Source organism: Hemibagrus wyckioides, linkage group LG06 (genome assembly GCF_019097595.1).
Source record: "Hemibagrus wyckioides isolate EC202008001 linkage group LG06, SWU_Hwy_1.0, whole genome shotgun sequence".
NCBI lineage: Eukaryota > Metazoa > Chordata > Actinopteri > Siluriformes > Bagridae > Hemibagrus > Hemibagrus wyckioides.
In genome coordinates this window covers 30,984,571-30,996,854 of record NC_080715.1, presented here as the reverse complement: position 1 = coordinate 30,996,854, position 12,284 = coordinate 30,984,571, and the positions used below count along the sequence as shown (strand labels likewise).

The 12,284-nt window shown below is 41.8% G+C and overlaps 1 protein-coding gene across 2 annotated transcripts in view; it reads left to right on the top strand.

Annotated features, from left to right (window-relative positions):
• The window catches only part of hecw2a (HECT, C2 and WW domain containing E3 ubiquitin protein ligase 2a), a 38,387-nt gene that overhangs the window by 18,936 nt on the left and 7,167 nt on the right, over positions 1 to 12,284 (top strand). Inside the window, exons 7-20 of one of the 2 annotated variants that reach the window (XM_058392881.1) lie at positions 172 to 314; positions 436 to 536; positions 758 to 1,494; positions 1,715 to 2,036; positions 2,489 to 2,587; positions 2,854 to 3,004; positions 3,566 to 3,672; positions 3,916 to 4,040; positions 5,383 to 5,568; positions 9,040 to 9,174; positions 9,274 to 9,376; positions 10,552 to 10,648; positions 10,800 to 10,883; positions 11,437 to 11,525. In XM_058392881.1, the coding sequence (XP_058248864.1) occupies positions 172 to 314; positions 436 to 536; positions 758 to 1,494; positions 1,715 to 2,036; positions 2,489 to 2,587; positions 2,854 to 3,004; positions 3,566 to 3,672; positions 3,916 to 4,040; positions 5,383 to 5,568; positions 9,040 to 9,174; positions 9,274 to 9,376; positions 10,552 to 10,648; positions 10,800 to 10,883; positions 11,437 to 11,525 (2,479 nt within the window). Of the gene's footprint in view, positions 1 to 171; positions 315 to 435; positions 537 to 757; positions 1,495 to 1,714; positions 2,037 to 2,488; positions 2,588 to 2,853; positions 3,005 to 3,565; positions 3,673 to 3,915; positions 4,041 to 5,382; positions 5,569 to 9,039; positions 9,181 to 9,273; positions 9,377 to 10,551; positions 10,649 to 10,799; positions 10,884 to 11,436; positions 11,526 to 12,284 lie in introns of both variants that reach the window. The other variant, XM_058392879.1, reaches the window with a different exon arrangement.

Below are 12,284 nucleotides of genomic sequence, written 5' to 3'. Positions count from 1 at the left end.
CAACACTTCTTAATCTTAAGAATTTATTCCTTAATAAATTATCAACTCATTTTTAAAATTCCTAATGAAAAAAAGGTAGTGTTTTTTTTTGTTAGCGGAAAATTCACAGATGCCACATACAAAATACAGAAAAGTCAACAAAGTCTTTGTTTTCTCCTGTGTTCCACGCAGAGACACACATTTGTGGCCCTGATAACTGACGTCCTAGTAATTGAGGTTAAGGACAAGTTCGCTAAAAGTCGGCCAATCATTAAACGCTTCCTGGGTCAGCTAAACATTCCCGTTCAGAGGCTGCTGGAAAGACATGCATCAGGGTCAGTGCAGCTGTTCCCCTGTTAATTCTTCTCATTTTTATCCACAACATGATACAGCATGCTTAAGCAGGAGAGAGAGAGTCATAAAAATAGCTTGAATCTGCGTCTGGATTTCTCACAGGAATCAATCCCTGAGCTTCTCCCTCTGCCGGCGCTTGCCTACTGATAATGTAAGCGGTCAGCTCCAGTTTAAAGTGGATGTCACCTCGACTAACCAGGATGGTGAGATGACACGTGTACGCATATACACACACACAAACACGGAGGTCTGATTTCAGTGAAGTGCATAACGTATTAGATTCTGCTGTGTGTTTCTGGTGCCACTTTTATCGTTAAGATCACATCGTATCAAAAATACCTGCTTGCATGGTAATGGATAGCGTGACTGCGGAAGTTAGATAAACTTTTAAATGACTAGGTATAACCATATATATTCACCCTAGATGTCACCCCTGAGTCAATCTTTGGACCGGCAGCCCTTAATGGACCCCCAGGTACTCCTTCAGATGATGAAGATTTGCCTCATCCTCTTCCTCTCCCTTCTGGCATTCTGTACCCCGCCCGCTCCCAGAGTTTCCGTCGAAATGGTGAAGAAGGTGGCGCTCTATCACCCGATGCTGAGATTAGCTCCGGTGCTCTGGATGAAGAAGCTCTACCGTCCCTCAGCATACTTCAGCGAACCTTTAGTGAGCAGCTCGATGCCATCGAGGCTCCCAAAGGACCGGGTGAGCGTCCGATGGGTGCAGCATCTCCAAAACTGAGCTCCAGCTTCCCCACCCACACCCGCCTCAGTGACATGCTCCACATTGACTCTGACGAGGATGAGGAGAGGTCGGCTGGTATCGATCCCCTACCATCTGCCCTGAACGGTCTCACCAGATGTCCGGTAATGCTCCACAAACCCCCAGAAGAACCCGAGGAACTGAGGGAGCCACTGGAAGAAATTGGGCTAGAGTCAGAGGTGGAGACTTTGAGTTTAGGGACTGAGGTGGTTCTGGAGCCAGAGGTTCCACCCAGTTCTGTCGCTCCACAAGTAGAGACAGCAAGTCTGATGGAGAGACAGGATGAAGGAGATCAAGAAGAAGAAGAAGCACTGGGGCCCAGTGAGGAGTTAGCCACAGAGGTGGATATCTCCTCCATGGCATCTGACTGTGGCCCCATGCCTATGTCTACAGCTCAGGTGATTTAATTTTCTTACTTATATCAAGGTAGATATCTGAGATCAACACATAGAAATGAATAACGTCTTGTTCTTTCTGGTGGACTCAGGCTTTTAGACCATTTTGTACCCTTCCATACATGTGCACTTTTATTTGTAACCTTTCTTATTGACTACCTGTTGCTGGTATACAGTGGAAGAACTGATAGTCTTTAACTGTTTCTATGATTGCACGTACAAGGAAGCAGAGCAAGGGGCGGAGACGGCTATAGATCCTGGGGGAGGAGATCTTTCAGATGACCCGCCCACAAGCTACGAGGTCATTGATGCTGGAGGCGAACCTCCTCCGACCGATGAGTTTGAACTGCACACACCACCTCCGGAGTTACTGGCCCATGAGGATGAAGATGAGGTGGAGGAGGACACCATGTCCAGAAGGTGGAGTCTGGAGGCAACAGCAGGTGTGTCGCAAGAGGAGGATGAGGAGGAGGAGCTAATGCATTCAGGCGATGGTGGTTCCGTAGACTCTGAGACATTTGCTACAGACACAAACACAGATCCAGGTAAAATCGTTAGTTTGCTCAAAATGAGCTGGTTTTTAATTGAAGCTAGTCTGACTTTAGCACACTATTCCACAGCCATAGACATTTTTTATGTTTTAGTGCTTCTGTTTTCAGCCAATAGTAAAGATTCAAGGATATAAAAATCATAGAGATATGAAAGAAAGACTGGAGGGCAGGTAGATTAGTGATTAGTGATCAGTGGAAACGTTTTATTTTGCATTTGAGTGTTTTTTGGAATAAAAAAAGGCACAAATCTTTCACCACAAAAATGCTATGTGAGATACACTCGTGTTTTGGTTGAAAAGCAGAAGATTGGGTTAGGGTTTTTAGGCTTAAGCTCCTGTTTCTGGAGCTCTAAATATTTTATATTATGTACAACTTTGTAATATTTTGTCCATTTTTGAAGTTTTTTTTATGATGATATTGAGTGTATGAGTGTGACTGTTGTACAGGTCCCGCCCAGCTAAACGGGCATCAGCAGGTTCATTCGCTTCCCTCTGTAAGACAAGACATCCACCGGTACCAGCGTGTGGACGAGCCACTTCCACCCAGTGAGTGTGTGTATGTGTTTATGTTTGTCTGCATGTGCGTGTATCTGTTACACTACAGCTGCATACATCTGTACATCTTTGTGTGTATATGCAAAGCTCATTTTGTCTGTAAAGTTGAAGAGTTTGCATTATTCATTTGCATGATTCATGTACTAGTGCAGACACACACACCAGTCTGAATACTTAATGAGACCAGTTCATCACGAGGATAATCGCTGAGCAGCTTTTAAACCATCCTTTAAACACCATCTACCCACATCCTACAGACTGGGAGGCTCGGATCGACAGTCACGGCCGTATCTTCTTCGTGGATCATGTGAACCGGACCACCACGTGGCAGAGACCCACAGGCCCTCCTGCTCCTCAGGGCTTAACCCGCTCCAGCTCCATCCAGCAGATGGAGCAGCTCAATCGCAGGTCAACTCCATCATCACCACCAAACACATTTCTCTGCTAAAGATAAGGGAAGAGTTTTTTTTCTTTTTTGCACAGATTTGTAGTGTGTGAGATGTCAATGAACTAATGAGTAAATAAACAGGAGCTCCAGAAAAGTGAAACGGAAAAAAATCTGGGCCTGGTTTAAAATTAAATATCACGTATTAAAGAGATAGTTTTGTTTATAAGATCTTGGCTGATAAATAAAACTGATATATATATATATATATATATATATATGTGTGTGTGTGTCCTGTTCTGTTGCAACCATAGCGTCATGTTAACAGACAGCATTGTGTGGCAGAAGAATTGTTAGTATGAACATTAAATAAAATGATTTATTTATTTATTTGTTTTTTTGTTGCTACTTTGTTTCACGCCTAAGAAGACTTTTATCCGGGATAAAATCACTGTGCTGTATTGATTTATTTTATTATTGAGTTATTGAAAGTGATGTTTCAGCAGAGTTTCATGATGCTGAACTATTTTAAACTTTCTGAATATCAATTTCTAAACATGGGGTTGCGTCTTGACTTCCATCAGGTACCAGAGCATCCGCAGAACAATGACCAGCGAGAGGAGCTCAGAGGAACAAAGTGTAGACTTTCCTCCTGTTGATGATACGGAAATGCTTTCTCACTCCATCTCTGGTGAGTTATGGATGATGTTACACCAGTCTGGTGTCAGGAGTATTGGTGTGATGAGTGAAGTGCAGAGGAACATTCAGGAGGTTAGATGGAAAATGCAGTGTTTAAATGATGTTCTACTCAGTTTTTTTCTGAAGTTCCAAAGATACATCACTGGACTTTTTAAGACCTGGCATTGTGGATGGAGCCCAAGACGTCCTGCCAACACCAGAATCTAATTGCTCTGCGTGTATGTGTTCTTGCCAGACTACCGTAGAGACGGCTCTTTGGCTCAAACCAACTCTCACTCCCGTCTTTCCCTGCTGCTTCAGTCTCCTGGAGCCAAGTTTCTTTCCAGTCCTGACTTCTTTACTGTGCTGCATTCCAACCCTGTGAGTGCAACACACACACACACTTTGGATAACATGCTCAGACTCTGGGAACACATTGTTCTAATAAAATGCAAAGTGTCGATAAAGTAATGCGGTTTACAGAACAAATCAGCGGGCTAAGAGGAATGCAGATGGCACTGGCAGAGACGTTTCACTTCTTTTTTTGTTATTCTGTTAGGTCTCGTTTACATATTTGTCAGATGGACTGTCATTTTGAATGAATGTAGAGAGAAATGGAAGGAAGCACAGTTTAAAAAGTATGATTTTTTATTATTACTCATGGTGAATAGATGAAATACACTAATCAGGCATAACATTATGACCACCTGACTAATATTGTGTTGGTCCCCCTTTTTCTGCCAAAACAGCCCTGACCCATCATTCACTGTGTATTCTGACACCTTTCTATCAGAACCAGCATTAACTTCTTCAGCAATTTAAGCAACAGTAGCTCGTCTGTTGGATCTGATCACACGGGACAGCCTTCACTTCCCACGTGTATCAATGAGCCTTGGCCGCCCCTGACCCTGTCGCCGGTTCACCACTGTTCCTTCCTTGGACCACTTGTGACAGATGCTGACCACTGAAGACCGGGAGCTACAGTTTTGGAGATGCTCTGATCCAGTGGTCTAGCCATCTCAATTTGGCCCTTGTCAAACTCGCTCAAATCCTTACCCTTGAGGAGATCATCAGTCTTATTCACTTCACCTGTCAGTGCTCATAATGTTATGCTTGATCGGTGTATGTCCCAAATATGTAAGTGTTGGAATGGTGGTGTGCCTAGAAGGTCCTGGGTCCCTGTTCTAGTCTGTGCTCAGGTTTCAGTGTGTGTGTGTGTGTGTGTGTGTGTGTGTGTGTGTGTGTGTGTGTGTGTGTGGTGGGGCGTTCTGCACATGTTTTCCCTGTGTCTCCCCGGGCTTCATCAGGGGTTTTCTGGTTTCCAGGGTCAATGTCCAGATTTCTGGACTATAATAAAGCATTTTCCTGAAGATGAATAAATGCACAAGTTTTTAATCTTTGAATAATTAATATACTATAGTTTAACCATTTAAAGAGTATTCTACACCATTTGAGAATTGAATTTCTCAGGATTTACTGAATAATTATATTCATGACTGGAGTAAGAATTTGAACATTTGATTACTGCCTTTGCATCATGATTGTAAGTGACAGCATGTGAGCAGGATATAACTTATCAAACATATTGTAGCTTATTTCTAAACCTGTCTCAGTATATTACACACACTGCCAGATACTCGGTATTGATCTTTCAGATTCATTAAAAAGTCTCTAGCAGGTCTATTAATAGCTCAGAACCTGTAACTTTTGCATTGTTTTTCAGAGTGCCTATCGCATGTTTACAAGCAACACGTGTCTGAAGCACATGATCAGTAGAGTTCGGCGGGATGTGCAGCACTTTGAACGCTACCAGCACAACCGAGACCTGGTCACCTTCCTCAACTTGTTTGCCAACAAGCAGCTTGAGCTGCCACGTGGCTGGGAGATGAAACACGACCATACTGGGAAGGTGTGTATGTGTTTATTATACCATGTGACAAGTCTTATTTATTAGTGATGCATGGTGATGTTGAATTTCTGACTTCTGATCTAATCCTGTCCTCCCCTGTGTCCATGTCGTTGGATTGCTACACGACTGTAGTCACCTATTCTATGTTCGATCAATCTGTTACATAGATGCCGCTGGCGTATTATTTATCAAATCCACATTCGCAATCTTTCAGATCTCTCAGTGCACACGCACAGCCTCATTACCATTCAAGTCAACACGCATGTGACGGCATGGGGAGACCTCTCACATGTGACCATATGGTTATCTCTCTGCAGCTGCATTCTGAGACGACCGTGTGAAAATTGATTCAGTGTTAATCAGAAATGGAGTCAGTTAGATATCATAATTCTCCTGACAGACTAAGGTATTTGGTGTTTTAACGTGTGACATTTACTTGTTTGGGAAAATTATTAAAAGTAGCAGAATTTATAGTGCTGTGTTTGTAAGAGTGCTTAAACCTGGTGTATGCTTGCTGGAATTATAATCCCTAGCGAGGGTCAAAACACAGACGGAAAAACTTAATCATAAAGGAGGAAAACAAGCAATGGATTAAAAACAAGGACAAATGTGGAGACAGTGATGTTGACAGAAATAATCAGAACTAAATGCAGATAAGAAAACAATGACAGGACCGAGGCAGAGGCAGGACTAGAACAAAAACAAATGCAAGCATGTGGCAAAGTGTCTTCGCTCATGTGCCACTTCCAATATTTTACTTCAGCAATGTGTGGGATTAGGTTTTATCTAATCCAGTTTTAAGTCATGAATCCAAACAGTTCAGAGGCTGCCTAAACACTCAGAAATTACATTTCTGTAAACGAGTGTTAAACAAATGGTGACTCAATTCGTATGACAAGACATCCATAAGATGACGTTATAAATATAAAAGACATTGTAAGAAGAAGACATTATACATACACCGATCAGACATAACATTATGACCACGTGCCTAATATTGTGTTGGCCCCTCTGTTGCTGCCAAAACAGCCCTGACCTGTCCTGCACTGTGTATTCTGACACCTTTCTATCAGAACCACTTCTTCAGCAATTTGAGCAACAGTAGCTCCTCTGCTGGACTGGACCACATGGGCCAGCCTTCGCTCCCCATGTCCATCAATGAGCCTTGGCCGCCCATGACCCCGTCGCCAGTTCACCACTGTTCCTTTCTTGGACCACTTTTGATGGATACTGACCACTGCAGACCGGGAACACCCCACAAGAGCTGCAGTTTTGGAGATGATCCAATCCAGTGGTCCAACCATCACAATTTGGCCGTTCGTCAAACTCACTCAAATCAGACTTTGCATGTCCATTTTTCCTGCTTAGGACAAAATGTTCACTTGCTGTCTAATATATTCCACCCACTAACAGGTGCCATGATGAGATCATCGGTCTTATTCACTTCACCTCTCACTGATCAGAATCTTATAGCTGATCTGTGTATAAGAAGACTTTATACATATAAATCAGGAGCTTTGCACACTGGACTAAGTGCAAAATGTGTGAAATAAACTGGCTGTGTATAATAACGATGAGTATCGTGAGCATGAAGTAAGTGGTGTAATCGTGCTGAAGCTCAACAAAACTGATATGATAAGTATCAGAAAATATGGGTGCATCAGCATAACATAAGAGAATTATAACTTTAGAGAGAATGGATGTATTGGTAGGAATAATAACTGTAGTATATTGTATTATAGAAAACAAATATGGAATTGTAAGGACTTTTTTGCTGGCATGTTTATTAAAGTATTTTTAGACTTTTAAAGATCCTTGTGGATATTTACTGCTGTAGTACATTCGAGCCTGTATGCATTTAGACAATGAAACAATTATTTATTTATTTATTTATTAAGTAGTTTATTTATTCAGTAATTTTACCTTCGTACACCACAACAATGTATTTGAAATGAAGCAACCGGGAAACGTTGAGAAAGTCGAGACTTTTATATTTGATTCAAGGGCTTTAACAAATGTGTTTTGCAGGAATTGCAGCCATTTGTTTATCATAGTCCATCCGACTTTTCACAGGCTTAAAAGTAATTGGACAGTTGCTTGCTGAACAGTTTCATATTTCTTCATTATTTCATGATAAATTGAGGAGAAAAAAAAGGTCTGGAGTTGATTCCAAGTATTGAATTTGCATATGGTAACTGTTCAACTGTTCATGGTTCATCTCAGTATGCAGGCCAAAGAGGTGCAGATGCCTGAGAAGAAGACCATCTTTAGGCTGAACAAACAAAACAGAGCCATCTGAGAGTTAACATAAAGTGTAGTAGTGGACAAATCGACAGGTGTGTTCTTAATACTCTGGCAATCTCAGCAACACCAAAAGGCCTGGAAGACCAAGGAGGACAACTAAAGCGGATGATCTTCATCAGAATTCTTTCCTTGGTAAAGAAAAATCCATTCACAACATCTAAGTACGACAGTAACACTCTCAAGGAAGTAGGTGCCCTGGTCCAAGTCTATGATCAAGAGATGCTTTCATGAATGCAAATACAGAGGTAATGCAAACCACTGGTCATACTCAAGAACAGAAAAAACAAAATAGACTTTTGTTAGAGAACATGTTGCTCAGTTCTGGAACAAGATTTGTTGGACAGGATGAAACCAACAGGAACTTGTAGTATGATGAAGGGAAGAGTAGAGTATGGAGAAGGAAAGGAACGGATCATGATTCAAAGCATGTCACGGCATCTGTAAGACATGGTGAAGGCATGGGTGTGTACAGCTGCTAGTGAAGCTGGGTCACTGGTATGTATTGATGGAGTTTATGATGACAGAAATAGCAGGATGACATCTGAAGTGTATAGGGATATACTTTCTGCTTAGATTCGGTCAAATCCTGCAAAAATCAAAGGACAACACTGGCCGGCTGCAGTAAAGGACTGGCAAAGCATCTCAAGGAAAGAAACTCCCTTCAATCCAAGTGTTAAAAATAATCCTTATATTTATAATTATGATAGAATGTCCAGTTACAAGTGATCATGTAAAAATGGAGGGATTGAATTAAAGCTCAAAGTCTTAACTTTAATCACATTTTGATTGCTTCATGTCAAATCCATTGTGGTGGAGGCAAAATTTGTGTTATGTTATGGTCCGAATAGTTATGGACCTAACTGTACACTTACAGTATGCTGTGAAAAATCAGCTGGCATTTTACCCTTTCAATAAAAGTGAGGCCGTCTAGGTCTGAGTGGGAAAGCAAAGCTGTCTAGGTGCTCATCTTCACTGTGTCCTGAGAATTTCCCATTCATTATTAAATGAAAAATCATTATTGTTAGCAATTTGCTGTGGTATAAGAAAACTACCACTCAGTCATGTTTTATTCCTTACTGAGTGGGGTTCTAAATATTAGTAGCATGTTGTTAACAATGCTTATCACCTAAAGACCTAAAGTGTTTGCTATGGATTTTTCTGCACTAGCTCTTCTTTGTGGATCACAACTGCCGTGCCACCACGTTCATCGACCCACGGCTGCCTCTACAGAGCTCACGCTCCAGCGGCCTCTTGGCCCATCGACAGCGTCTGAGCCGTCAGAGGAGTCACAGTGCTGGCGAGGTACAGGTACTGCCTCTGCCTTTACTGTCAGGGTTTTTTATTACATCTTTCTCATTCTCAGATGAATAGTGTACATACTTGTTCTTTGTTGTGCTTCAGATGGCGGATGACTCTCGCTCCCCGAGCCCACCCATGCAACCTCGACCCTCGAGCACTTTTGCTGGCTCCGGTCGGAACCATTACCAAGACCTGGTACCTATGGGTAAGTGTTAGCGCAGAACCTCACTCTTAGACCTACATACACTCTTCTTGGGGAAATATTTGGAATGCCCTTGTTATTAAGACCTCATTTGAGAGTTTATATTCAGTGTGGGTTATGTTGGTGCTGTGACCTAGTGCTGGATTAAGACACCAGTCTGGTCCAGAGAAGTTTTCTGTATTGAATCAGATTTGTCTCAGATGTTTGTTCTTGTTCTTAACTTTTTAACGTACCAGTTGTGGCAAAATAAGGTCTTGGTCTTACACCAGAGATGTGTTCTAGAAAAAAGTCTTATCATTGGAACAATACACAAATAAAGTCAACTAGTGAAAGAAAGGTTTGGCTTTAAAAAGAATTTCAGCCTTAATCTTGACTCATTCTCGCTTTCATTTAAACTCTGATGTCTACTCTTGGCCTCAGTGCCCTTAAGACTCAGTCTTGACTCAGCTAATTCTGGTCTGGTCTCTAGCCCTCTAGTTCCTGCAGATGCTGAAGATGGAGGAAAAATAATTCAAAAGGGAAGTGATACACAAATTGATGTAAGCTATAAGACAAACTATTCATTGTTACAAAAGGCTACTTCAGATAATATAATACTGCACATTATGTTTATTATTAGGAATGGAAATATAGGTGGTTATTAAAAAGATTCCCAACCAATAATCACATTGTTTCAGTTCAGTTAAACCAGTGCCATACGTCTTGTGGCTGCTAAACAATGATCTTTCCGTCCATTCTAAAACAATCTAGTAGTTTCCAGTTATTATATTTTACATTATAGAGAGATCAATGTGGACAGAACACTATAGGTATGGTTAACACTGAATGTGATTTAAAGAAGCTTGTGTACTGGGCAGTTGGTAGCTTAGAAGGATAAGGCTCTGGGTTGAAGATCAGAGGTTTAAGGTGGGGTTCAAGCCCCAGCACTGCCAAGCTGTCCCTGAGCCAAGTACCTTAACCCTCTGTGATCCAGGGGTGTGTCTCATAACTGACCCTGTGCTCTGACCCCAATTTTCCAAGCTGGGATATTCGATGAAAGGAATTTCATTGTGCTGTAATATATCATCTTCTACTGACACTGAGACATTACTAGTCTCTGAGCACCGTCCTGTGAGTGTCAGGTCTTAAATAACTTTTCTTATTCTGACTTCCACAATCACACGTTTGTTTTTTGGCAGCTTACAATGAGAAAATTGTGGCGTTCCTTCGACAACCAAACATCTTAGAGATCCTACAGGAGAGGCAGCCGGAGCTTGTGAGAAACCATTCCCTCAAGTATGTTCCTATATCACTCACACTTCATTTCAGCAGTGATACGGAACAAAAAGAATTATTTCTGTTATTTCTGTAAAATATCTATCTGTGTAAGGAACTGATTAAAAAGAACAGTGCAGATCGGCCAAAAAGGTTGCGTTTGTGTTTGCAGAGAGAAAGTTCAATTTATTCGGAATGAAGGTGCAGCTGGACTGGCTCGGCTCTCGAGTGACGCGGATCTGGTGATGCTGCTCAGGTCAGTGTGTGTGTTTGTGTTTGTGTGTGTGTGTGTGAGAGAGAGAGAGTTAGAGATAGAGAGTGAGAATAACCTCAGGTTGAGCTGCAGTTGTGCATGCTTGCGTCTCTTCATAACCAAGAAGAGACTCAAAACTGTGTGTACGTGTGTGTTGTACACCAGGGGTCCCCAACCACCGACCCACGGACTGGTACTGGGCCATGGATAATTTGATTCGGGGCAGGAAAGAAACAATAAACTTACAGTTTAATATATATAGCTATATCTATATGTATTTTATTTCCACTAACGCCCGCGCCTCACTTCTGCATTTGATGCAGTCGCTGTTTTTTCCATACATTGGTAAGTCAGCAAGCTAACCCACGCTAAAATGACCCAAAAACATATGTCACCAGAGAGCTCCCCCATCAATTCACCCCTTCCCCCACCCCCCCAGGCCAAGGAAAAATATCAAACCGATCCATGGTACAAATAAGGTTGGGGAACCCTGTTTCACACCACAGTGCATATGCCAGACTTGTTTGTATGTTACATAGCCCGTCTCTCCTTACAGTCTTTTCGAAGAGGAAGTGATGTCGTACGTGCCGCCCCATGCCTTACTGCACCCCAGTTACTGTCATGCCTCCCCACAAAGCTCCCCTGGTGAGAGGTCACATGACCCGCTCTCACTCCATATGCCCTTTCCTTTACTTCATTGTCTTTCTTTCGTTTCTCTGTGGTGTCAGTGTCAGGAGTAGGTGTTACACATCTTAAGCTTAATCTGTTCTTTTACTTCATCATTTAACTGTCATTCATTAAAATAAAATGTGTACAGTTTTCTATTTCTTGCATTGTAATTTTTTTCCTTAAAATTCAGGTTTTACATTTTGAGTTTAATATTCACTCAACGTCCACTTTATTAGGAACACCTGCACACCTGCTCCTTTATGCAGTCATCCAATCAAGGGCTTCAGTTAATATTCACAGCAAATATCAGAACCGTGGCATGGTTGTTAGTACCAGAAGAGCTGGTTTGAGTATTTCAGAAACCGATCTCCTGCTCAGAATAGTGTGAATGGTGTAAAAAGAGCAAAACGCATCCTGTGAGCAGACAGAGACTATTGATAACATCTTGTTGATAAGATCAGAGGAAACTGATCAGACTGGTCTGAGCTGTAAAGTCTGTAGTAAGTCAAATAATCACTCTATTCAACACAGTGAGCAGAAAAGCATCTCAGAACACACAACACATCAAACCTTGAGGTGGATGAACAGCAGAAGAGCACATCGGGTTCCTCTCCTGTCAGCTAAGTTCCTGTTCTCCCATCTGGAACCAATATCCAAGCCACGACCAATGTCACAGATATCAGATTTTTTCTTCATTCTTTTTCTTCATTTGATTTGACCATAACCTTAAGCTCT